Genomic DNA, 27,923 nt, shown 5'->3' with positions numbered 1-27,923 from the left:
ACCTTTATGCTTACGTCAAAGGGCTGACAACGTGTCTGAAGTGTTATACAGTCACCGGTACAATAAAAGCAGTTAACTTTTGCAACCTTCTGTTCAAGGTTAAGTGTTGAAATTACTTCAGTAAACCTTCAAGATGTGATTAAAATTAAGTAAAAACTTATTTTAAAAAACTTAAGGGCAAAATATCATAATCTTCAAGTTGCACACACCATTGAAAAAGAGACACAAGTTTTGTTTCTGCACCTACTGTAAAAAATAGAGAAAACTGAAAAGTTTTAGTCAAGATGAGTAGTTAGCACTACTCAGTTGTGCCAACTCAACGACTTCAGTTGTTTTCTTGAATATCAGATTGCACATCTGCATAGTCATCAATATCAAAGTGTTTGCATGTTTTCCTTAGAAAAAGTAGCAGAAAAAGACAGAACACGCCACAGGAATAACTCCTATATGGAAAAAGCCAAAAATCAGTTGCATATGCAAACCCACCAGGACTTCTTGCATAATATCAGCTCATTGTGATAACTTTCAAAAGAAAGTAAAATTCAATCTCCCCTGGGGAACAATCCCATCAAATATCAGCCTGTTTCATTAACTTCCCAGATGAGCAGCAGCCACCTGAAGAGGTCAAAAGCAGAGGCGCCATAGCTCTGTATTATTTATATATTATGCATAAGTGTATTATTAATAATAATACATTACTAAGTATAATTTGAATAAATTGAAATAGCTTTTATAATAATCATTAATAACAGATTGAAGTGATTTGAGTAATCCTCAGTCTTAAAAGAAGTCATGGAACAATTCCCACCATCAAGTTCTTCAACTCACTCTGGGGTGCCAGAAATATGGATCAATACTTATGGAAGGACAATTAAGGCTTATTTCAAGACAGAATTAATACAGAGTATTTAGCAAGTATTTATGATATGCTAGCAAGCCAGAAATAGGATCCTGTTCCCCTATAAAGGTAGTCACATAGGATTTGAAACACTTGGAAAATTCTCTTCCCCCACCAAAAGAATTGCCTTAGGAGTAGAAAATATATATATCAGCCTTATTCTCCCTCTCCATATGTGTTGATAAACATAAATAATATATTTTAAATCCCCTCTCAGTCTCTGCTTTACTTTGCAGCAGAATGAATTTTGCCAAGAGCACACATTTCTGGAATTCAGACCTGAAAGTTCACTTGTGCTGCAAATTAAAAGGATTCTGATGTTGGTGACATGGAATCACCTCTTCTGATTTTTCTGGTGAGAAAATCAGATAAAACCAGGGCCCTTTGCAACCTCCTCTGCCGTGCTCAGAAAGTTCAGCCACACTCCAACAGCATGGATCTACATGCCTATTGAATTTGGACAGAAATCCACTGTTTCAAATCAAACTGAATGCCAAGAACTGAGATGTAGTTTTCTCTGATTTTCAAATTTCTCCTAAATCTCCATTCAACTTCACCCACTGCCAGTCCCTATTACAAGTTCAAATATGTTCCTTATGTGAAAGACTCATAAATGTGGGACAGTAATTCAAGGATATTTTTTTATCTTCAGTTAATGTAATTAAGCCATTGAAAAACAAGAGCTCTGCAGCTTTTTACTTATGCTACGCACTGCTTTATCACCCAATTATGGGTGCAGTAATTGTCTCTGACACTGTGCACCAGCAATAAAAATCATTCCTGCCACAAACTGCACACAATCCTGAGCAAACTCAGGAGAAATGAGATGCTACAGCGACTCAAAGTTCAAGGGCAGGGGGCAGAAGCCTTGCTTTGAGTGATTGTGGGAATTCACCATAACCTTCACCAATTCATTGCTGTATTTTGATTTCAAGCCACACAGCAAAAAGCTTTCTTGACAGAGTTAAGAGAAAGACCTCTGCCTCCCCATCCATGCCCTTATGTTTTGAGGGAGCACAAAAGAGGAGCTTTCCTTCCACCAGTCGCAGCACAATGACACAGAGCTGTGCTCCTTTATCAATATTAACCATAAACTGCTATTACTGGCTTTTCAAAGAGCACTCCCCCCTCCTGAGCCTTCTAAGTGGATTTGAAGCCGGAAGCAGCTAATTGACTTGGAACAAGGAGTTATCAGAACCCTTTTAATTTGCTCAAAGCAAGAGTTCAAATTCTAAACCTAATGCAGGCAGGAGATCTCTGTGAGGCGGGTCGCTGGAGCGTGACAAGGATGCTCACAGCGGGGCCGTGGAGGCATCTCACCAGCACCCAGGCACCTCCAAACCCTCCTTCCAACCCACTGCTTCTCCCAGCCACGGGGAGGAATTGCAGTGCAGACCAGGAACAGTCAGGCTATTGTGATACAGCTGTGTATAACAACGTCATGGTGTAAAAGCCAAACAATTCAATTAGAGAAGAGGAATTGGTTTACTAGCAAAACTGCACTAACAAATGGCATGTACACACACAGGAGCATCACTTGCTGTCCCCACACTTGCTGTGCCCATTTTTGGGCACCCACCTCCCAAACACAGTACACTTCCCCCAGTATTTCCTTTCTCAAAGCAACACCTTTGCCTTTCTGACTGCAATTAGCTGTTTGCACACTTACTGGAAGAAAAATAAGGACAAGTTTTTTTCTTTAGCCTCTCACACAGCAATTTTCCTTCACAGCCTTGCCCACAACTCCTTCCAGTTTATTATTTATTACTGCTGTCCAGGGTGACAGCATTAGAAAACCTTCAGCCAGAGACAACACTCAGCTCCTCCACCCTCTCTGATAAGCAGGTAGATCAGAAAACAAAAGGGGTTATAGATTTTTCCTTCTCACGGGGATGTTTTTCTTTGAACTGCACTTTGTGCATAAATTCAACCTTTTCTTATCAGCTTAAGACATCGGTAACCGAAGCATTTACCCTACACCCACTGCACTTTAAAAGCTCCTCTTAAAAACCTGCTGCAAGTGATACCACAAGACAGCACCAATATATGAGGCTGTTTTCCAGCTGCAGAGAAGCTTCAATATTTAAAATTGCAACATGTAAATTTAAGGGAAAAATCTGCAGAGTTCTGAGCTGCAGAAAATCCTGCCAGACCTTGCTAGGAGCAGACCGGATAAGTGCAAGGGTGTTACCTTGCCAGGAATGCCCTGTGCACACAAATGAAAGCTTCATCTCTCCTCCCCTTAGCTGGAAAAAAAAAAAAAAAAAAAAAAAAAAGGAAAATAAAATTCATAATTCCTTCTCACCCCACCACCACACTTTGCTCCCCACTCATCTGAAGTCAGCAGTCTACAGTTGCCAGTCCCTTGAAATCTTGGGAATGCAGATCCCTAAAGTCCAGCCACTGCTTTTAAAGATGTGAAACTGACATTCAGCAGGAGCAAAGGATAAGTTACAAGCAAATCTTCCTACTTTTTTTGGAACTTGAAAAATCTGTGTTTCCTTCCTAGGAAGCTCAAGAAGCATCCCTGCAGATTGCACTAGCATTTGCCCTTCCAATCCCACTGACCCTCAGCAGCAAGTGAAGTTGACGAGAGCTAAAATCACCAGCTGAAACCAGGCTTTGCAAAATTAACTCTTCCATCATCTAATCCAGGACTCATCACAAAACGTCTGAGCATGGAATGGCAGTTGAGGAAAGGAAGGGCACAGACTAGGACAGATCAGCTCATGTACATGCTCTGAGCAAGCAGTCATATTTAATCATTCAGCACAGGACTGGAAATTGTGAGAACAAAACGAGTCTCTCATTTAATAGCAGCTGGGGTTTGGGAGCCTGAAGATTATTTTGGTGAAGGGGTCTTTGAAAAATTTCCTACTGATCTCAACCAAAATAAGAACTAGGTGTATTCCAGCAGCCTATCACACCAGCACTTAGCAACGTATTCTGGCCCAGACACAATATACAACTCTGCACATTTTGTTAAATCCAGCTAGTAAAGTGTTTTGGTGTTTTGTTTGTTTGGTTTTGGTTCGGGGTTTTTTGTTTGTTGGTTTTGTTTTTTTTTTAACAGAAAATATGTACATTATAGGAACAACCAGAACAAAGTCCCTAAGCAGCTGAAAGCACAACACGCACGAAGTCAAGTTTAGGTGCACAGTAACTGCACCTCTGTGACACAGAAGCAGCAAGTGCCTATATATAGTACACAGAGCAGTTCTCCGACGGAGCTGCTGCTGCTGGATCTGCCCCGGGGCCCGACCTGGCCCCGTACGCTCCCAGCTTTGCGGAGCGGCTCCGGGCGCTCCCGCCAGGCGCGCCGAGCCCCGCTCTCCCGGGAGAGCCGCTGCCTTTCTCCGTGGCGTGGCGGCTCCCCGCACATCCGAGCGCTCCTCCCAACGCGGCTGCTAAAGGGATGCGCTCCGAACAAAACAAAAATCCACCAGTAACTAACGCTGTAAAGAAAAAAGGAACAAGCCTAAAGATGGTTAAATCCCCGTTCTCCCGAGCGCTCTCGCTCTGGACGACAGCGCTTCACAGGAAGCACAGAAAGGGCAAACAAACAGCAAAGAGCTGGTCGTGGATAATAAAACACTCCATACGACCACATACCAGGTGGAAAACTGGAAACCTCGGAAAGATGAGGCTGCCTATTGAGTGGCTGCTAACAACTCATTGAGGATGAACTGAAACGGTAAAGAAAGTTTGCAAACACCACGGAGCGTTTTAGAAGTTGGCTCCCGCAGAGCTGGGCACCGAAAAAGACACGGAGGAGCGAGAAAGGCAGCCCGGCGCCTCCACGGCCGCTGCCGCTCACTCACCTCCGGGGCTCGGGCTTGCGGCGCTCCTCCAGCTTGGCGGCGGGCGGGGGCTGCGGGGCAGCCGGGGCGGCGGGCGGGCTGCGGGCGGGCTCACTGGGGCATGGCGCTGCCTCTACACCTGCTCCTCCGTGCCTGTGCTTGTGCCCGCGGCCGTGCGGCTGAGCGCCCGCAGCAGCCCGAGCGAGCGGCGCGGCTGTGCTGGCGGCACCGGCCCGGTCCCGCATTTAAAGCCGCCGGCGGGCTCGGCCGTCCCCTCACCCGCTCCCATCCCGGCCCGTCCCGTCCCATCCCATCCCCGGCCGCCGCTCGGCGTCACGGGGCCCGGGGCGGGGAGCCCGGAGGAGGAGTCTGAGGGCCGGGGCTGCGCTCCCCGCCCCGAGCTGCGAGCCGCGCCGGGCAGGTGCGCATTTCCACGGCTGCAGAGCGGAGGGCAGGGGCGGCCGCAGGACCGACCCCCCCCCGCCGGCTGCGAGTGGCGCTGGCCGTGGGCACCCTGTGCCCCAGGCCGGGAGATGCCATCCCCGCACCGGGGGGATGCGTTCCCTGGCACCGGCGGCTGCCCGTGGCTCTGGCAGCCTGTCGCACTCGCGCGGCAGCTTCCCTGTCACTGGAAACGCAAGACCCGGGGCGCTTCTGGGCCAAAAACACATCGCACAGGAAGAAACCCGGCCAAACAAAAACCTCAAAAACATTAAAAACCCAACAACAACAAACCCAGGAAAAACATAGAAACCATCATTTAGTCAGTGCATCATAATTTTCCAAGGGATTAGTACCTTACGTATTGCTTCTCCTTAGCTCCGAGCATGGCAAGGCTCACCTGGCTTGCCAGCCTGGTCCTACTTCCTCCTCCCTCTCCTACACAGACACTTCTATGGACACTAATCACCCTTCCAAAGGCTCCCTCCAGACTGCTGTTGGACAAGAGAAGCAGTGCCAATATCCCACATCTTGTTCAGTCAGCTGTAGCTCCTGCACTCAGCTCGACTGTCCAGGCCAAGGTGACGAGATTCATAAAATATTTTTAAAGCACGGAGTTCTGCAAACTGCTCACAAGGAACATGGCAGAACAGCAATCCATCATAGGAAGTACACGGACTCTCAGGGGAATGAACAAAGGAGACTATTGTAGCTCCACAGGGGGAAAACTCCCCTTCTTCAGCAAGGTTTATGATTACCACACAGCAACTGCCCCTTCAGCTGCTCCTCAGCTACCAAGCTCCACCTTTGTCACCCATCCAAACTCTGTACTAGGGAGTAATATGCAATCCATTGGCCAGGCAAAAAAAGCAGCAGCAACAGAAACCACAGCACTTGCAGAGCACAGCGAGAGCGCTGCAGAAGGATCTCCCTGCCAAATTCCTCCTCTCCTTTCTGCTGCTGCCACCCCTGTGCTGTCCCCAGACACTGAGAGCAGGCAATTGGCTTGCAGTCACTGTCCCCTCACACTGTTTAATGTTTTCCTGGAAGATCCCAGAGCCACAGTCTGCACACAAATGGGTCAGGACTTGGGCTCCTCTGTTCCCTTCAACGAATCCAGTTTTTCAAGAACCTGCTTTTCAATAGACAGTGAATTTCCAATGGGCACAGTTGACTGTGACTCTCACCACTTACAAATATATTTAATTTCAATTAATGACAGTCCCTGTAGTAACAAAACCAGAACACCACATCAGTTGAGAAACTTTGTGTACTCAAGTCCTAACTCAACAAACTGTACATCTTCCCTCTTCCAAAGGCTCCAAAGCAAGGATGGCTCTCTCCATGCCCTAAATCCCTAATGATGTACCAATGAGTCTCCACCTTCATTTTAAAATAAACTAGGGAGCTCCTGAAGAAAAGACACATTAGCTACTTGAGAAAATTACTGCTGCTTTTTCACACTTAGAAAACCCATGGGTTTTTTGGGATCTCCCCAAGCGTTGTGATCCCTCAATGAAAGCACCTCACAGGCACTTCTTAGCAGCCAGCTCCTAGCTCACTATTTCAGAAACAAACCTAAATAACTTCACTGTACCAATTCCAGTTCCTCACAATTCACTGTAACTTCAAATACTGTCATTTTAAACCTGTGTGTTGAATTTTCTGGCTAAAAAACCCACTTCTGTTATCAGGATGCATGATTCCAAGTCAGTCTTTAAATATCACATCGCTGCATTTAATCATCTAAAACGCTACCAGAGTCATTTCCACAAGTCCTTAAATCAAGAGCCAGGGTAGTTGTCTCGACCAAGTTTTAAAATGAGCATGCTCTCTGTGCAGAGAAACAGCCGAGTAAAGCGTACTGATGATGCTGTCTGTCATTGTGAGTGACAAAATAAAACCTGCTGGCTAGAGCTGCCTTGTGGGACACATGTATCTCTGTACTTTCTGGCGCTGCTTCCACACCTCGGCTCGCACGTTCCCTTTCCAAATCTCCCCAGCCATTCCCAGGATTTTTCTCTTTTGATTTAATAACGGAGAGGAGCTCGTCACTCAGCACAACAGCCTGCTGGCTTTCCCCTCACTGCACAGGCTACAGAGAAGCAGTTGGATGTGGGAAGGCTTTGGCTGACTGTTTGAACCTGCCTTCTAAGCCCGCTGGCTTCAGCCCTGCTCACAAAGCTTTGGTGAGTCCGACAGCCTGCGCCAACATCCCAGCCAAGGCAATGCCTCAGCAGGGCACAGGTCAGGATACCACCTTCCCCAAAATGCCTGCTGCTGTACAAGAATGACTGCTCTGCCTTCTCATCCAGCACATGCATTTTCCTCACCCAGCTAACTCAGGAACTCATTTCCCAGCAGGACACACAAGGTATCACTGTCAATGGTGGTGTCTGACGTGTGTGGATAATGAGAACAGGCAAAGTTCTGATGGTGAAGATTAGACAACACGTACATGCGCATGGTCGGTGGAACTGGCAGGGTAAAACTTTCCCTGTGGGCAGGTTATTCCATAAATACATCTTGCAGCATTTCTGGTGGATTCCTCAGAAGCTGCTCATGCTGACCACAGCATTGTCAGTCAGAGGCAATGCTGAATGAGATGGAAACTGGCAGCTCCTGCACTTCCAGGGGTTTGTGCAGACTGCCCAGTGATAAAATATTTGCGTTGGATCAAGTGAGAAGTTATTCAGCTTAAGTCAGGAAGTTTCAGGGGATAAAAAGATTTCAGTGGAAGGATCTAGGTGCAGAGACTGCAGCTGTACTTATCACAGAGGCTTTCAGTATCTTTTCCTTGGCTGACAAACGTCAGTGCCAAGTCATCGTGACAAAAGTGGCTCCCCCTGAACACACCTGTACACGCAGCAAATCCTTCTACACCAACAAAATGCCTCAGGCATCTTTTCAGGACTCAATCCTTGATCACAGCTATTCCTTGTGACCTTGAGGTTTCAGGGGTTTTTTGGTCTGTTTTACATAGACATGGGTCCTGAAGCCGTTTTAGCTGCTGAACTCAACAAATTCCTGCACTGCATTCCTTAGTATTTATTACAGCTGAATTAGTACAATAGCTCTGATTTCCAAGGGAACCACAAAAAGCAACTCTGTAGCTCTCATACTTGGTATTCAAGTCACCAAGAATCAGGATTTGTCCTTTCCATCCACTTCCCAAGAAATCTACACAGAACATGGCATCACAGCAAGCTCTCCCAGAGAGCTGATTAGTAATGGTCTAAGGTGAGCAAAACCATTGCTTTTGGAAACTTTTCTAACAGTGCTGTCTCAGCCAGCAGTGAAAACAACGTGCAATGGGTTGCTGGCTCTGCAAGAGCACCTGCCCAGCCCTGCCTGCCCACTCCCTGTGAAACCACTGCGGGGGCCTTGGAAGAAAAACTGCCAAATTTCCACTGACTTCCCTGCCCTGGCTCACTCATTTAGAAGAGGCAGAAACAGGAGGTGCTGAAACACATTTAGCTTTGGTAAGACAGAGCAGAATACTGGAGGGTTAAGGGGGTTTTTGTGAAGTGCTTGATGTGCTTCTCATGAATAATGCAGCATGGCTGCTTGAGAGCAGTGAGCCATCCTGGAGCACTTGTAGCCACTCAGGTCACAGCGGTTCATTCAGGGCACAAGAAGAGCCATGGGGATTTCATCAGCTGGGCTATTGCTTCTGGTACCTTCCAGTACTTCCACCACTACTGAAATTACAGCATGCTCACCTCAAGAGCTTAGAAAACACAAGTTATGTTCCACTCCTCTGGGAAGCAACACAGGTACAGGCTTTGCAGAAACCTGTAAGCAAGGCTTGCCAGTCCCCTACCAACTTCCAGGACTGCATTCTCTAAAATGTTTACATCTCCTTGCAAAAACACCCCTTATCTTTCCAGCAAAAGCAACTCCTCCAAGAGCACACCAAACTGCCACACCTCGTGCATCCCTCTCTGCCAGGAGCCCGGAGCTGCTGGGGCTGGGTGCTGGCAGTGCTGCTGGAGGGCTCTCTGCTGGGAAGCAGCCCTGCTTCCCGTCCCCCCCAGCGCCCCCAGACCCACAGGCAGCCCCAGGCACAGCCCCCCGAGGGGGTGAGCTGACAGTGTCCCCTTGGCAGCGAGTGCAGGGCCAGCTCAATGCCCCTGCCCCAGGGAGAAAGCAGATTTCACACGCCTCAAGTTGTGTCCTGCTCTGTGCTACAGGGAACGAGGCCAAACCAGCCTTTGGTCAGAGCCAAAAAACGCAGGGCTTTGTTAAAATAAAGAAAGTGTGTTTGTTCCTACACCCACAATAGCCACTGGAGCGTGGGATGCCCAAACACACGCTTCCACCACCTCCAGCTGCTGGGACAACAAAAACTCCCCCTCTCTGCAAGGAGAGAGCTGAGGAGCTGACTGAGGCACTTCTGTGCTCTCAAACTCATCACCTGCTCTCTGCTGCAGAGCGAGTTCAGACAGAAAGCAGGTCAGAAGGGGGACAGACCCTTTCCCTTCTCAGGCTGGGAGGGAAATCCAAGGCTGAAGTCAAACCTCTTGGCACAGAGCTCATTGTATCTACATAGAAATGAGGTATAGACCTGACAGGGGTGATATGGGTGGCTACATCAGGAGGATTTCTTTTTTTAATCCCCTGTTTGTCCCCAGCTGTCATTTTGATAAGTTTCTTTCTCTTCCTCATTCCTCAGCTATTGGCATTCTGGGCCAAAACAAAAGCCACCAAGAAGGCTCAGAGGGATGGGCCAACAAGCCCTTCAGCCCTTTTGTAGAGCACCTGCACTGTGATCCAGACTGATTGTTCTGAGCACTGAATTCTTCCAGAGCAACAACCACTGCCATTATCAAGATCCTCCTCAGCTCCTGAGCACCAGCTCAGGAAGGCTGCTAGTATTTTATCACTGGCTGGCAGGACGAGGAGGAATCTCACCCACTCTCAGAGGAAGGCCAAGTCCAACAACATGACTAGCACAGACAAAAATTGTAACTTACTTAGATTTCTACTGTCAAAACACAGCAGTCCCCAGCCTGCCTTCTTCCCCTCTGGTTGAAGATAACTTCCCACAGGCAGATGGTGACAGGCATCAGGATTAGAAATGCTTTCCCTGATGTACACTATTCCTGCCTGCTTCTCTAAAACTGAATCCTTGTCTCTATAACACAGAGCATCTGCTCTTGAGCATCCCATATCCTGATGGGAAAAGTAACTTGAATAGCAGCTCACTGTGATCCTCTAAATTCAAGACTACATCTTTTCCTGATGCTAAAAAATGCCATCTGGGACACCTCCACAGGGCTTGGGATATGCCAACTGCAGGAAATCTGAAATACACCATCAGTAGCACAGATAAATCACCTATTTCTCTACCTCATCCAACCATACACACACCTGAGTAACCTTCTCAGATGGTGCCTTACAATGGATATTCGGGGGGAAAAGCTACCAAACTGCCACCACAGGAAACAGGACAATAAATCCATGGACATCTGTATTGCTCAGCTCTAGACAACCTCACATTGATTGATTTACAGTGCCATGTAGGCTATTGCTCTTGGAACACTACTTCCCCCTCACTTTGCCAATTTAAACAACAGATACTCATCTCAATGTTTCTTCTTTTTCTCAGTTCGTCTCAGCTCTTTGTACTTAACTGTTTTCCTATAGTGATAATACAGACTCTAAAAATGTGTTCTACTGGTTAACTTTTCATGTGTTGCCTGATCTTCCCTCTGCAGACTCCCTTTTGATACAGAGAAAAAGGCTGCCCAGGAGTGGCTGGTACTTAGAATACATCGTATTTTTTCTATTATTTCATTTCTCAACTCCTGATAATTTTTAAGGAGGACACAGTTTGTGATGCCACACAACAGAGGTTGGCTTGGTCTGTTGTTTTGGGGTTGTTTTTTTTTTTTTTCCTTTGCCTAAGGCTTCAGTATATTATCCCATTGTCTATCCTGGGTCATCAGAAATGTTTTCTTTTCAAATAATTAAACAGCAGCATCATTCACTGCTTTGGATTTTCACATCTCTTGTTCTGTCTCTCATCTTCTATATCAACATTTCCTAAACAAAACATTGAAAACCAAACATTGGCAGGACATATTTACCCAGATATTTGTACTCTATAAATAAAGCTTTGAGGACTTAATGACTTTTAAATTATTTGTTAGGTAACTCCAGCAGAAACAGTCTAGTTTAGAGCAAACAACATTTCCCCAGCAGCATATGTATCTCCAAAAGGGCTTTGCCACTCTAGGGCAGTCTGAAGAGCAAAGCGTTCTAGGAAATAAAAAAATGGGAGTGAAAGTAAAACTGGAAAAATGTGTTGTCCAAACCAAAACAAGGCCAAAAAAAAAAAAAAAAAAAGGAAAAAAGCACCCCAGAGAGCTGGCTGCTCTCTCAATGCTCTTTCTAACTCTGCAGCCTTCTGCTGCAGCAGATCCTGCAAGTGCAGGCAGCTGAGGAATACCCCCAGCATGCAGCTCCAGATCTTGAGGAGTCATCCCAAAGAAAGGGAGATGCAACCTGAGCTGAAACCTTCCAGAAGCCACACACTGCACTGGAAAAACTTTGGATAGATATCTGCAGGTGTGAAAACCTTGTCTGTCACATATCCAGCAATCTGGCCCAGCAGAGGGTGTCCCTGCCCATGGCAGGGGGTTAGCATGAGATGACTTTTAAGGACCAAACCACTCAGTGGTTCCATGACACTGAGAGTCACTCCCCACACTCAGCAATCACTAAGCTGTGCCATGATGTGAGGAAGCACCAGGAAGTTAAGATGAGAAACCTGCCCACAAGACCTGCTGCTGAAAGCACCTATTTAAATACCTCTCGTGGTTACCTCAGCAGCAGTCCCTAGCTAAGGCTGCAGCCAACAACCCACATCCAAGCTCTTCTCCACAGGAAGGAGGCAATTTGGTGGGCAGGAGTTGAAGGCCAAGGTGTGCCTGGTGCTCCGGAAGCACTGGGAAGGGCAGGCAGTGGAACCTCAGGAGCACTGACCTGCAAGAACAGCCAGGAGGACCAAACTGTCACATAGAAGAGATGAAATGCCCAACTGGCCTCAGCTTCTCTGGCCTCCCAGCAAGGAAAATAAATCCAAGGCATATCAGCTTAAGACTAATAGAAATTAAGGCACTGTATGAAATAAAAATGTGCAGAAACAGTATCTTCTGCCTTAAAAACTAATAAACTCAGGCTCCACCTCAACATTTGTGTAGCAACAGGAGATGACTGCCCTGAGACAACATCCTGCTCTGTGTTCTTTAGGGCTCAGGCATGACGGAGTATCGACAGATACTTGGGACAGCATGTTCTGGTGGAGCCTTTTAACAAAATACGAGTCTGTCAAAGGGCAGGCTTTCATTTTATGCTTGTACAACTCCAGAATAAAATATTGCCTTTGGAGAATCTCACATATCATTAAATTAATACAAACACATGAGGACTACTTCCATTTCTCAAAGCCTTGAACTTTTGGCTATGTTTTCCCCCACACGTGTGGTCCCACCTCAAAGCTCCCATCCATCCTCAGCAAAGGATCCTCCAGGCACCTACCAGCTCACCCTCTGAGGCCAGAGCATTCTCTTACCAAGCTCTGCAGTGGAGCAGGCAAGAGGTGCTCTCCAAGGCAAGATGTCTTCATGAACAGCCTTGCTTGTGGTGGGAAGTGCAGCCTGGGGCACTGACATCCTTTGTTTCTTCCCTGCTGCTGCAGGGCAATCCATGTTCAAGCACTGGTGCTATCCCTAGGCCTCATGCCTAACTATTCCAGGTGCCCTATCCATGATAGAGGCAGTGAGGACACCAAGGCAGCAGAAGCTGAGGGACACTGTATTCCCATCCCTCAAGACAACATCTTCTAGACTTCTCTTTCTCCTTTCCCACCTATCTTACTTTGTGAGGTTAAATTCCAAGACTCCTCACTGAGTTGCTGGGGAGATTCCAAGGGATATTAACTGGTGCTTGAAATGACTTCAAAGGGGTTTTTTTTTCCATCTCGTATTAATAGCTGGAATGAGGAAATTGGTTTGGATTTCATATTTACATCTGCTCCCCAAGTCTCTGTGCATTTCAAAACCCCATCTTAACCAAAGCCTCCTGCTGTTAAGGGCTCCTGCTCCATACAGGCACTCACACCCATCCCTTTCCACTTCCCCACAGATCTCCAGCCCTGCGTTCCAATTGGCAGCCAGAGGTACCAGAAATAACCACAAGAAAGGCTGCCATGAAACCTCCAGCCAAGTTCTGAAAATCCAGGCACTTGACACAAGCCTCTATGCTTAGAGGGCTTCAGCTGAAGGCAATGTGAACTCGGGCTCAAAAGGTTTGTGTACTAGGGATCAAATATCAAAAAAATGTAAATGCAATTACCTTTTTTTTCCTCCATAAAAGCATGCAGAATACCAGTTGTTCTACAAGGCTGTTAGTGCATACTTGTAACACTCTGCTGCTGCCTTGCCCCTCTGGTACTAGCTAATGGCTGGTTTTCATTCCAAAGTGGTTCCCCCAGCCCCCCCCCACCAAAGTCTATGCTACAGTGATTTTGGAAACTGGGTCAAAATGCAATTACTACATTCCCATGCTTTGGAGTGGGGAAATAAAACGAAAGGAGGAAGAAGGGCAAGAAGCAGTGGCAGTGAGCCAGCGCTGCTCTCCCCACCCTCTCTCTCACCTGTGCCGCAGCCCCGAGCGCTCCCACAGCCGCTCTTGTTTCCCTGCACAGCAGGGAAGTCCCGGGGCCTCCTGGGCAGACCCTGGCCACCCCTGCCCTCACAGCTGTGCTGGAGGAAGCAGGTGGAAGATGCCCCTGCAGATGATAAGCCATCCGTGCCCTGTGACTCCTGAGGAAAGCTGCAGCACCCAGACCAACCCCCCAAAGCTCTCCCCAGGATGTCGCTCCTGTCTTTTCCCTGACTGTAGCATAAGCTATACATCCCAGCACTTCAGCTGCTCTGCTCCACTGCAACATCTTCCACGAGAAGGAAAATATCTGTGTTTAGACATGCCCTTACCATTGTCACACTTAGAGCACCATCTATCTATCATAGCTTATCAAATTGCACATCTTCAGCATGCAGACGGTTTGTGACGACACGTTTACGAGGCTTTCCAGTATGGAAAAGGAATGACTCAAAGACTTATTTATGCCACGTCTTCCCAACTAGGACTTGCTGAGAAACACAGAGCCCATGATACACATCCCCTGCCTTCCTCTGTCCCTAATTGTTCCTTGTACACACAGTTGTCACAAACCAATTCCCTTTACTGCTCCTCTCCTTGGCTTTGTTTTCCACAGTTCTCAGAATATCAGCTCCAACTCTGCAGCATTTGCTGGCTCTGCTCCAAATTAATATCTGCAGGTTAGAGTTGGGTCGTTATGGCTGCAGATTAATGCTGAAAAACATTCAACAGCTTCTGAGAAATACAGAGACACACAACCTTTCTCTTCCTATCACAGAACGTGGTTTATCTTGCTATCCCAGTGTTCCAGGGAGATGTTATACCACTTATCTGAATGATTTAAACAGATCAAAAAGTTGGCTCCACAAAAGCACCTGCCACTGACAACAAGCCACAAGGCTGATGTTATCCGAGAAGTAACTGTATATGCTAGCACAGGCTAGAGAGATCACACATGGGATTAAAAAAAAGAGTTTTCATGAAATCACTCTGTCTTCATCCACATGCCATCAATTAAGTGAGCAGGACCACACAGCAAAATGACGGGTTTGCAATGGATATCTGAATTCTTTCAAATTTGTTGCAAGGCACAGGACTGTGAAAACCCCAGAGCTGGCTTTCTGAGGACTCTTTAGTTCCTAAATTCTCCAGAAAGCTCTCCTGTTACAACAGAACTGGTGCAAAAGATCTCGCACCTGAGAAGAGTCTTATACAGGTCATGACCCATATCAACAGGAAAAACATGGTGAAATACCAAGTCTGGCACAGAGAGAAAAGGCAGTGCTACGATTTCAGACCAGAGATCATTGCACCCCTCCTGATCAATTCTGCTTCTCAGTGTCCCATGCCAAACCAGGCTGTCCAGACCTACCTCCAGTCCTTCCACAGATCCAGCTGTCCCATGGGTTCCTTGAGCAGGAGAACCAAGGGCTCGCAGCAGCTGGCCGTCCACATTTGTTCTCCAGTTCAGAGAGGCAGAGCCCAGCAAATGCTGTCCCACCTGAACAGACACTCCAGCTCCAGGCCTCTATGACATTTACTATAACCCACTTCTTCCCTCCCCTCTGCCCCCCCAGTGAAAGGGATCAAAATAGTTTCCCCCCTGTGACATTTTGCTTCATTTGCCCGACAGGCTGTGGGAGCGTCTCCATTAAAGCCTCTGGAAGCCCAGCAAGAGCAGCAATGCCTGGCACTGCCAGGGTGAGCCCCCGAGCCCCCCATGAGCACCCAACCTTTCTGCAGCTGGCACAGAGGGCGTGGGGTGCAGGACAAGCTGCACTATCCCCTGCTGCAATCTGCTGTGCAGATGCCACAGGTGAAAGGCGAGCTCCTTGCCCAGTGACGCTGTAAGTAATACGTGCTGGCTGCCTGTCCGTGGGCCAAACTGCCCATCTTGGGCTGCCCTGAGCACCTGACCCTTCACCCCCCTCACCTCAGCCCATCCCTCCCCTCGTGTTTTTCCTGGAAATGTGGTCCCTCCACAGGGCAGCCCCATGTCCTGCTGCGTGCCCTGCCCTCACTGGGGCTGTGGGACCCCACCTCAGGGCAGCATGTGTGGACATGAGGACACGGCACAACCATGATCTCATGTTTCAGCTCCAGGCTGCCAACAAGCAGAAGCAATAATGAGAAGGGAGAGCTGCATCCAGTTCCAGATGGAGGCCAGATAACACCTACTACCAAAAAGAAAGAGCTGGCATTGGGGGCCAGGATGTACATTTTCTTGATGAACAGAAGCACTGAAGACATTGGAAGCCTGTGGTTCAGCAAGGGAGTCCACAGTGTTCCTCCCTTGTGTCACTTAGGTTACTCTTCTCACCTACACTTGTCCTCATCCTGGCTTTGAACCTAAAAACAATGGCTTGACTGTTCATTCAAGATGCAAGATATGCCTCCACAAAACACTTATCTCAGACAGTAAGAAGGGTAAAATTTTCTAATTATAATAGTTTTCCACAGCCAACTCTCTTGGATCGTACAGTACACCTTACTTCCAGTTCTACCTAAACCCATCACATACCTTACTCAGCAGTTACAAGCAAACAGAGCACGTGTCTCCCTTTTCAAGGCAAGCACATGAGATAAAACACCAAACCCAAAAGCCATTCCCAAGGAGATCCCTTTCCCCCTCCATCTCAGACAGGAACGAGCTGGCAGCATGGATCAGCTCAGGTATGGCAGAAGCACTGCTCTGTGCCCTTCCCTGTGAAGTCCTGCAGCAGGAGTAGCTGTGGTAACACTGCAGTGTTTGGCTACTCCCGTGCAGCACGTGCCAGCACCCTGCCAGAGCCTGCTGAGCTGCAGAGAGGATCACTGCCCCTGCTCCCAAATGCTTGGGATGGAAGCAGACCAGGGGAGATGCTCTCACCTGTGATGAACAGCTACAAAGAGGAATGGAAAACCAGTTTAACACCACTCCAGTGCCTTCCCCATTCCCCTCTCATTCCAATGCACCTTCAGGCAATGGAAACTCATTATTAGTCTCCAGTTAAGCCTCAGAAGAGATTTGCCTTCTGTAATTAACTCTTCATAACACTCACTTTTCCCTGCTACCTTTTTGCTAGGACTTTTGGGGAAAGTCTGAAAACAGTTTAAAACATTTTTGATTTAAGGAATGATACTAAGTGATAGAAAAGAAGAAATTCTAGAAATGAGATTCAGGCCAGTACATTAAGTGTACAGTGCAGAAAACTTAGCTGGGTTTTTGCCCTCTGAGTTATCCAAGGACAGTGTCCACAGAAAGATGTACTCTCACTTTTAGGATTCAGGTTTAGGAAGCAGAAACACAGCAGTGTTTTCATATCTGGTCCAAATGAATAACTGCTAAGTTGTCTGGGAACATACAAGTCTGATACACCTGAACAGGTATTCACAGCCTGATAACCAGCCCATCAGGTTATTCTGTTTTGGGTTTTTTTTCCCCTGTGGAAAGCTGGATTGTCACCCCCTCACATTAACTTGTATTTGGGAACAAAGCCAAAGCAATACTGCTCCTAGTCCAAAAACACCTAATGAAGAACTGAATCCTGTTCAGTTCAAAGGCACGAGGTAGAAGAAAAAGAATGAAAAGACCCAAAAAAGCACAGAGCAGAGTATCCAGCAGTTACCTCTCTTTAAAGGCTAAAAGATTTCAGTACATTGGAAAGAACTTACTGTTGATGTCATTAAAACTCTTTGAAAGGGGCAATATTCCGAATTCAGGGTGCAGCCATTGCAGAAAGCAGGAGAATTTTAAATTCCTCAGCTCCATGGAAATTAATACCAGGTAGGGGAGGGTGATTTATAACAAACCAAGCTATTTTTAACTGCCTGTTACATTGTACATTTCTCACTCCTACAGCTAGCACAGGTGTCAGACTAGCAATGGGTCATACTAAAGACACTGTGGCACTGAACACTCCGGATGCACCCTTTAAGAAAGCTGCAGAAGGAGATGCAAAGGTTAATTGAAAGCCAATTCCTTCTCTGGAGAGCCTGCCTCCAGCACAGGATGTACAAAACCTGTCCCTGCTCAGCAGGGCACATGCCAGGGAGCCAGTGCAGAGCTGTGGCACAAATGCACCCCAGAGGGGGTAACTGATCACCAGGACCCTAAGGCTGAGCAAAGCCAGGCTCTACTCCTTGCTCTATGCTCCTTTATCCAAGGCCCTCTTTGCAAAGAGGAGTGTGACACCCATCCTCCAGACATTTGCAGGCACCAATTAGATTCCCTCTCAGTTTGCACCACCCCATCCTGCCAAGCCTCTGGACATCCCACCAGAGTTTTGGATCTCTTCCACAGCTATGACAGGCACACACATCCCTGCTCAGGCCAGCTCAATCCCTAGCTTTCACCACTTGTCTGTATAGCCCACTAAATCCCTACTACTGAAAACATGAAGAAGCACAAAATGCTCTTGGAAAAGACACAGCTCAGTCCCAAACATGTTTGTTTAGAAGTGTTTCAGAAAGAAAACAAAATAAATCTTTTATCTATCAGAGTTGTTGATGCAGCATTGAAAACATCTTTAAAATACACTACTCCTTCCATCTGTTAGAAAATGAGTAGTTTATATGGATCCTGTCCACAAGTCAGAATACTTGTACTATGCTCTTGTTGAACATATTTCTTTCATCTGATTTTTGACCAGTATTGGGGGAAGGCTCTCAAGAGGACTTGTGGCCACTTGCTCAGGATTTCAGGTCAGTTTCTCACGGGGTTCTGAGATTTAGCAATTCTGTATCTAGCACTCACTCACTGTTACTTTCTGCCTGTTTGCTGATCCTTTTGTTACTAATCTGATACTCTTTCACTTGTATCTGCTTGTATCGGTTCCTTAATCGGTGGGTTAAGCCTGTAAGGGGAGGCAACTCCTTCCACAGCCATTATCCCTAGATTGTCTTAAACCAGAACAAGCCCTAAAATGAACACTGGTGAGGAAAAGAGGGGGGAAAATTAAATAAATTGAAAGAACACTTTTGCTCCTGTCTGTAGAATGCGAATCCTGAAGACACATCCTAAAATCCTCTTAGCAAGCAGTTTGAGAACTGAAGAAGAAAGGAATTAATTTATTTCTGTTATTAACTTGCCTCTCAATTGATTTGCTAGTGGGACCAGGGTTAAAGACACTGACTTGAATTTAGGATAACACCACTGACTCACCCAGAATCCTGCCCGAATTTCTTAACTTCTCCATGCTTCCATCTCCACAAAGAGAAGCCAGGAGAGCCTGAGAACTGACAAGCACAAAGCCCTTGAAGTGAGGGAAAGAACTCCAGCCCTGTGCTTCAGCCCTTCCAGAGGGAGGCTGAGCACAGCCTTAGAGGTCCAAGCCTATTTCCTGGGAAACTTGGCTCAATTGATCCATTTACAAGTTCAAGGCTTTCAAAATGAGGGCTCATTTTAATTTTCAGAATTTTGCTGTTAACAACAACAAATCATCTGGCTCTTCAGTTACAAAATTATTTCTTTTAGTACTTCCTTTGTGATAGAGGAAATTACAGGAAGGAGAGACATGGGAGACTTAGAGCTAACCCCATGTCCATACACCCTGTCCCAGACTTGCCTCACAGGAATAACACCACTCACTCCTGTTGCTAATGCTACAGGAGGCATGGAATGGACACATTGATTAAGCAGGTAATTAATAAATAGTTTCCTAAGAACAATTTCATTCAGGATAGAGTGGATATTTGAAATGATTCCCACTCTTGTCTCACCAGGAATTTCATAAGAAATTCCTGCTTTGTTAGCTGTCTCAGCAAGTTCTCAAATATCAACAGAATACTTACAGGTCCATGTATTCCAACACTTCTTTGTACTTTATGGTTTGGGGCCCATGCCTACAGGCTGCAGAGACACGCGTCCCTGCCCATGGCAGGGGCTTGGAACCAGATGAGTTTTAAGGTCCCCTCCAACCCAAACCATTCCAGGATTCTATGGTTTTGCTTGCAAAGTAGCACTAATCTCACAGAGTGTGTGCATCCCTCACTTAAAATTTCTCCCAGGGGTTGCTGCAGGATCTAATTAAAAGTGATTATAATTAGCTCTGTAGTATTTCCCCTCACACTTTTGCATGAGTAATCAGCTGAAGATGCCAAAACTCGAAACACAAGGGGATTTATCTGGGATGCAAAGACATTAAAAAGGCTCCTTCCTCTCAGAGCTGACATCCCGTTGTCACATTTGTAGAACTGCCACGGAAGCCTGTAAAATGTTACGTGCCATGAATGTCACAGGCTGAAGTAGCCCAGCCTCAGAAAATAGGGTTCATTTGTCTGAAGCCAAGGAACTTGACCACTAATGCTTTCTGCCCTGCTGTGCACTATTAAAAGGTCACCAGAAACAAGAGCTCTGAAATGGTCTCTGCAGTTCTTTTTAACAGGATCTTTCTCCTCCTTCCTGTATTGAAAAGCAGGGAAGTTTTCAACTCGATTTAATAAACATTATCTCCAAGTACCCAGTGAAATCAGCAAGGGAACACATTTCTCTTGAAATCACTTGAAATTCTTCTCTAACTCAGACAAACAAGAGGTTGAAAAACCTGCTGAAGCTTTTCCTTACTCATCAACCAAAGAGTTGACACTACTCCACCCTCCCTCCCTTTGAGTGGTGGGACATTTTCCATGGCCATTTAACAGCTTGCTGGAAAATCCCCCCACTTCTGCCAACCTGCCAGATTCTCTCTTTGATGACCCTGAGAGCACAGAGCAAAGTTGAACTTTTTAGCAGAGCACTTTTCCTGGGTGGGATGGAGTAATGTGCCTTTGGAAGAATAGGCAGTGGGCCAACACAGGAATGCTGCTGCAGGCATGAGTGGTTTATCTTCTGTTTGATCTCTTCTGCTAAGGGATGACAAGAATGGACTTAATAAATCTGCACAAACACATGAAAGGAGCACGAGTCTGGGGTGATTTGGTAAGCAAAGACAGCTCTATGTTGTCAGTCTGGATGCTCTGACACGTGGAACATTCATGTTATAAAAAGCATCATTACGAAGAGAGCAGTCATTCTTTTAAGATGAAGTTCCTAACTAAGCAACAAGATGGAACAAAGTAAGAAAAAATATTCAAATTCTTAAATACTTCCCATTAATATTTTGACATAAATATTTTCTGATTCCTTTGCATGGAAAGGAGAAGAAATCCTTCTAAGATACCACAAGACCAGACTAAAGTACCAGGCATGGAGCTTCCTACAAGAACTGTCACCAGTGTTTTAACCAGGATGTCTGCTCCTTCCTGCCTACAGGCTTCACTGCTGTTTTCCAGCCCCAGCTCTCTATCCCTCCCCAACTCTCTACCAGTGCCACAATTACTTCCGTCCCTTATCTCTGCACCTTACTTGATCTCTTCAATGAGTTATGCAATGTTTAGCCACCATTTGATCTTCTCAGATTGTTTCATAGCAACAGACAACAGTTTATGGAGGATACTGTGTGAAAACTCTCCAGCAGAACATGCCTATGAGTCCTGCTGGTTTCTTGGATAATATTATGGTCTTTGGAACAATAATGTTGGCCAATAAGTTATCTTCATTTTATGCTACAATTAGAGCAGCTGAACATCATTTATTTCAAGTCCACTGGTTTTAGTGAATACCAGGAAGCAGTGAGAATGTGTCCCATGCACTGCAACACCACGCAACACCATCTATGATGCTTGTGAATCAGAGCAGTGGGAACAGAAAACTCTGCATGGCAGCTACACCAAGGAAAATTCCATGTGCCACATTCCTTGAACTGAATACCTTTAGTAAATGAGAGACACAAAACCTTGGGGCTTGGATTCAAAAGTGCTTCTCAGAGTCATAAAGAAAATCATGACTCCCGAGGCAGTAAGGAAAAACACAAAACCAAATTCCTCCAGCTAAGTTCCACAGTGTTGCAGTTTTGGCAGTTGCTGCCTGAGCTCCTTCCTGTCCCCCAGAACAGGAAGCAAGCAGAGCAATTCAGGCATTTCTTACCATATCAGTCAGGCAGGTAAAAGGCTTAAGTGATGTTTAGCATCCACATTTATTTTGTGACCAAGCATTCCTGAAGTGTCAATGCAACAGCCTGTCTGGTTTTATGCAGAGAAGTGCCTGCATAAAACCAGACACTAAAGTGTCCAGGCTTTGCAGTTTTCTAACCTTTCCTGGTAAAGGCCCACCAAATGCTGAACAGCATATTCCCTCTCCCCTGGCCACTGCACCATGTCCTCCATCATCCCTGCATGAGTCCCTGCTTGCAGAAGGGTTCCCAAATCCTTCCTGAGAGCTCAAGTAGAGATCCTGAACTTTGACTTGGTAATCCAGTGCCTTTCTCCCTCACTCTGCAAGGGCTTGCTTAAGTCTGGGCTCTATGATGTCTCTCTTTTCCAACTTACACATGATCAGTCTTTTCCTCATGTCTAACAAGAGATGTGAAGGTTTTGCAATATAAGACTTCACCAGTATATTCAAATTTCCTGCTGCTACTAAATTTGACTTTTTCAATAGGTCATTGACTTCTATATCTATATGGGCTGTGTTTCAAATGAAAATGCAGTGCTTTCAAACAATTTTCAAATCAGCTGCTACAATTTTAAAACAGAAGGGCCCAAATATAAAGAACAAGCAAACATAGACATGTTCACCCATTTAGTTTTTCAAAGCACACTTGCTTCACAGGGTACAGCCACCCATGAGTTTACTGATTGGTTTTCTTCACTGTGGATTGATACACAAAGTAGATAGTGCACTTCTGATCATCTTACATATAGTTTGATATATTCCTATGTCCAGTGCATCATGGTGATATTTTATAATATGGAATATCCTGCCAAAATTAGATTTTACACCAGCAGTATTTACAATTTTACTCCTTGCAAAGAAACAAAGGGTGAAACCATCCTTTCTGGCAGCAGCATAATCTTAGATAACAGATATCCCCATCCATCTTCTGTTCTAAGATCTCATGCCATCAGCACACAAAGGGGAAGGAAAGGTACGAACTGTTCAGATACACCAACTCCTTTTTACGGGAGAAGCCCTGGAGCTTCCGACCATGTAAATAAATACCTGACTATTACAGAGGAGCAAGGACCAGAAACAGGTTGTCTGACACATTCCAAAAATAAACACGGCTGTTCCATCCCCATTATCAGACGTACCTGATCTGAGACCCAGCAGGGGCCACTTGTCTGAGCAAGCAACATCACGTCTCAGGATGGCAGAGCTCTTGTGACCTTTATTGTTATTACTGTTATCAAGGACATCACAAAACGTTCTTCCTTGGAAGTGCACTTTGGCTCTGATTTTCTGCTGGAGGAAGGATTCCATTTTTCCTTCTAATTGTTTATTGTTGTAGGGATCGGCGCTTTTAAGGTATTTCATCTTACAATTTGTCACACAGAAATAGATAATGACTCACTGGAAGGAGACAAAAGCTGAGGAATCTGAAAATGGGGCTCTTGGTATTTCTAGCTACATCACCACCACCACAGGCTACAAATGTGGAATTCTAAGCCCTGGAAAGACTTGTTTTTCATGTTAGGAAACCCTTGCTTTCCACTTAACAGTTACTCTGACCACATTCAAACCTTCAAAACAGCAAATGCAAGGAAACAAGGGGAACTTCATTCTCTGCTGGAAAGGGCAGAAACTCAGTTCCAATACTTAGGATCTGTTGGCTGCCTTGTCTCTTCCATTAGAAGGCTTCACTCTAAACTCTCAAAACAATTCCTGAGAGACTCTGTCTCTAAACAAGAAAACAATTTTACAAGGGCAGGACAGGAATGACAAGACAAGGGGAAAAGGCTTTAAACAGACACAAGGGAACGATTAGATACCATGAAGAAACTGTTCCCTGTGAGGGCAGTGAGGCCTGACTGCCCAGAGAAGCTGTGGCTGCCCCACCCTGGAAGTGTCCAAAGCCAGTTTGGATGGGGCTTGGACAACCTGGGCTAGTGGAAGGTGTCCCTGGGCTAGTGGAAGGTGTCCCTGCCTGTGGGGAGCTTGATGTGATTTAAATGAGTCAGGGTGGCTATTCCCACCATGACTCTGGACACTCAAACATGAAACCAGAGACAGGATGGGCTGCCTGGGGAAAGTGTGTGGCCTCCCAGTCACCCCCAATCTTTGGGGCTGCACCCCTCTGCCATTCAGCACCACCACTGCCTCGAGCCCCAGCTCAAGACCCAGACCTGGGTCAGGTCAGGTGTTTCTGTGCAAAGCACGTCCTGACAAATCCAACCTGGGAGGGAGCACCAAGCTAGTCTGCATTGCCTTAAAACCTTATTTACATGTTCCACAAGTAACAGAGTGTCACAGATTTGTTTTATGCTGTTTTCCTAGATCTACTTCAAGTTATTTTCCATTAAATTGTACTGAATGATGTGTTAAAGGTAGGATGGGATGTAATAGGCCTTAAATATTTATGGCTTTTGTATTTATTACAGACCTCAGGCCTCCTATACATTATGTGCCAGCATCTCCATTCAATGCCAAACTGTCAACACTCCAACAGGAAGAGTTTATACCTACCTCTAGTTAATAAATCAAAATTACCACATTAGCCTATAGATTTCTTTCTAGTTTAAAGGGGCTTTAGAACACTGTGCAAGAAAAAGAATTTTCCTATTGCTAAGCTGGGGAGTTTATCTACTAAAATAGAGTCAGTAAATAGCACATTAGAGAGAGGCCATTCTGGAATACAGTTGGCCAGAAATGAAACACCACAATTAGCAGGAAATTCTAACGGTTTGGGGAGAGTGCTGTGCATCACACTTACAGAAATAGACTTCAGCTTGCATTTAAATGCCAGCCTGATTCTCAAAACTAGGCAGTGCTGATATCTTCATCATGTAAGTAGATTCAAAGCTAACTCTGAGTTAAAAACAGAAAGCAAAATTAGCCATTAGCATGGAAAGTCACTTTCACTGCTTTATTTTTGTATTCTGTCTCTACATTTTTGGGCTGCAACTTCATATTAGAAGATATCAGCTGCTGAAAATCAGACTTTGGTACAGCACTCTGTCCTTCCTAAGCCTATCCTGCTGCTCATTCCCTGGAGAGCTTTCTCCTGTGCTCTCTTTACTTTTGCAGTCATAGCTCAGCAAGCAAGCAGGAATTTGGGCAGGAGAATTTCCCTACAGCTTACACAGCAGAAATCCCCACGTTAACCTTCCCGATGACCCTCACACACACCTAGGCAGGGCCCAGTTAGACTCTCAGCTATGGCATTTCTATTCATGCTTTCCCCAAGTGTTAACTAATCTGGGAGCATGAGGCCAGCACTGGTAGAAGGAGAGGAATGCCTGCTCTGGGGAGCCAGCAGGTCTGCAGACACCTGCCAGGCAAAAATCCCCATCCCGCAGGGCTGGCATCGTCCCCTTTTCCGACCTGGGATTAGCATGTCACTTGTCTGTGCACCAGCTCTTCCCACCCAGCATCCCCACCAGCTGCCAGAGGCTCTTCCCAACCCACCAGGCAGATGGCTCTGTGGCTGGGATGCCTACTCAGTGTTAGGCACCGGCACCAGGCAAGCTGCTGGAATCCCTCAGCAGCACTATAATAAGCACAGGGCATGACTAAACCTGAAGGGGTGTTTACTTTGCCAGAGGCATCATGCCATAACGCATATGCCACAAAGAACTTAAAAAAAATGTGACCCACATCCTCTTTCAATTCCTTCCCCCTCACCCAGCACCCCAAGCCCTGGGAAGCTGTTTGGGAGGCAGCTCCTGCTGGGATGGGGAGGCAAGTGCACAGCCCATGAGCAGCACACATCAGGGAACCCAGCCTTGCTCTGTCCACACAGCACCAAGCAGGTAGAACAGCTGGGAGCACACTGTAAAAGCCTCACTAGACTGACACTTTGCACCATGTCACTGTTTACTTTCAGCTATGTTATCAGCTCTCTGGCTACCACCAGCACCCAATAATTGTCCTAATAATCCTCACACAGACGTGAATAAGGAAGGCTTTGAATAATCAGGAATTTTTAACAAGGAATGCCAGGACTGTGAGTTGGAAGGGCAGGGATAGCTCTCCCCTGAATGGCAGGGGGCAAAGTTGCCACATGTGACATTAATGGCAGAGGAAACCAAGTGCTGGATGCATAACTGCACCTGAAATGGTACAACTCAGGTAACCCTGAGCCAGAATCAAATTCCTGCAGTAAACACCTCATTTTCTTTGGAAACAAGTCATTTGCATATATTATCCCAAACTGATGTACAAAAATAAGAAAAAGGAAGCAAGTCCCAGTCCTTAAAGCAAGGTATTCTGACAGGAGATTTTACAATCCAGAGATCCTACCATTCAGTATCCTAAACCTGTGTCCAAAGAGGTGATGCAACATGCACATATGCACAGATCCAAACTCTTTTTATGAGAAGAGCAACAAAGGGAAAAGAAAGGAATTGCTCCTTTTTGAAGTCATGCACAATTTATTAAAACTGGATTCTGGAAGCATTCCAATTCTAATTAATTCCTCTGAAAAACCTCCATGTCTTTAAAATACACAGTATGTCATAAGCACTATTTCACTTGTCATTTTGACTCTGAACCAGGCAGGCAACTAGCAATGGCCCTGTTCTTAATGCATGGTAAAAGGCAGATATAATGACATTAAATGGCCTGTTTCTGTTCAAGGAAGCCCAACAGTCAGGTCAAACAATTAGTCCTTTTTTTTACAAAAATCTTCAGTTGGTTTTCAAGAAGTGTTCTCTAATTTTTAACTTATAGAGAGAAGAAAGGGTGGACCCTTTAAGCTATTTCTGACTGTTTGCCTGTAAGCACTAATCATATTAAAATCCCCTCTTGACCAATATCTTCGTCACAAAACTAGGGCAAACACCATTTAGAAATCTTTCTGCTAAAAGCACTTGCCTTCAGGACACAACTTCAAACCATCACCTAAAGTCAAATACAACCACATGACTTTCTCTGACCCCTTGGTTACTGCAATCCCCCCTCACAACAGTGTCAGCCTCAGCAATTCTGAGACTCAGATTCTGCAATTCTGCACCTTCTAGCCAACAACAGGAATGAAGTTGGACCACACATCACCCAGGAGAACAGGATCATGTTTCTCTGAAATGCTTCCATTTTGATGTCAGTAACTACATGAGCTGCACATACATGTAGCTTTCTTTCTGGATGTATTATCCCTTACATATGGAAAATTGTTGATTTTCAGGTAAGCAGCTTATTGGGAACCAAAACCATTTGAGTCTGAAAGCTCAGAGCCACCAGTTTAGACCAAATCTTTACCTGGCACCTTTCAGACTTGGATTTTTCCCAGAATGGTGGTGGCCACACCTGTTTGCCCACCTTGAAGAATGTGGTCTCCCAAATGCTCACAGCTAATCACACTGCTTGAACTTTCCCTTCTTGACCAGGACATGTGGGTTTCTCTTAAAGCAATACAACATTATCACATACCACCACCATGCTGTCAGACTGGAATCCCAGCCCCTTACCTTGTTCAAAGACTGGTTTTCCAGCAGAATTCCTCACAGGTGCAGGTCATGCCACTCAGGTAACCAGTGGTGGCCAGCCACAGGACAAGAGCTCCATCCAGTGGTCCCTTTTCCAGCCAACACTTACCAGAGCCGTGAACCCAATTTGCGTGTGTCCCTCCCAATACCCTCAGAAATACCAAGGTGCTTCAGCTCCCTCAGTTTCCATCATGCAGGTTATTTCCCAGTAGAAGCTGGGACTTTGTACCAAAGGGGATAAACCCCAACGTGGACACCCAAAGAAGATGGTAATGTGTGAATTGTTAGGAGTCTCTTGTTTTCAGAGAGCGTTGAGATTGCTTCCCACAGATACCCATCCCTTGCATATTCTCCTGAGCCCTTCAAACCATTATGTAATACAGATTATTCTAAGCAAAAATGCTGATGTCTTAGAGCCAGCATGCTTCCTTAGCAGCAGAAACCAGAGTGGGAAAGGACATGTTAAACAGCAGTGTGACTTTTGGAGCTATCATTGTTTCTGCCTCAATACATGGCCTCAGGACACCACCAGTCTTATGTACAGCCAGTCTGTTTCTGGGACCTTTTTTGTTCCAAAGCCTGGAGCAGAGGGATACCTCCTCTCCAGAAGACAAGTCTGCTCTGAGGTCAGCCAGTCCTCTCCCTAGTGTACCCTCACATTGTTCCTGGGA

The 27,923-nt window shown here is 45.9% G+C and overlaps 1 protein-coding gene across 11 annotated transcripts in view; it reads right to left on the bottom strand.

Moving 5' to 3' along the window:
* SLC4A4 (solute carrier family 4 member 4) overlaps positions 1-27,923 on the bottom strand; it is a 153,182-nt gene that overhangs the window by 106,200 nt on the left and 19,059 nt on the right. For 3 of the 11 annotated variants that reach the window (XM_079306353.1, XM_079306355.1, XM_079306356.1), the window contains exon 1: positions 4,720-5,034. The exons of 6 other annotated variants lie outside the window; for them this stretch is intronic. In XM_079306353.1, coding sequence (XP_079162479.1) covers positions 4,720-4,943 — 224 coding nt within the window. In that variant the 5' untranslated portion in view covers positions 4,944-5,034. Of the gene's footprint in view, positions 1-4,719; positions 5,035-15,181; positions 15,325-27,923 lie in introns of those variants that run through there. 2 more of the 11 variants (XM_079306357.1, XM_079306350.1) reach the window with 2 other exon arrangements.

The sequence above is a fragment of the Erithacus rubecula genome (genome assembly GCF_903797595.1).
Source record: "Erithacus rubecula genome assembly, chromosome: 5".
NCBI lineage: Eukaryota > Metazoa > Chordata > Aves > Passeriformes > Muscicapidae > Erithacus > Erithacus rubecula.
The sequence above is the reverse complement of the archived record's forward strand: the minus strand, read 5'-3'. Positions and strand labels throughout refer to the sequence as shown.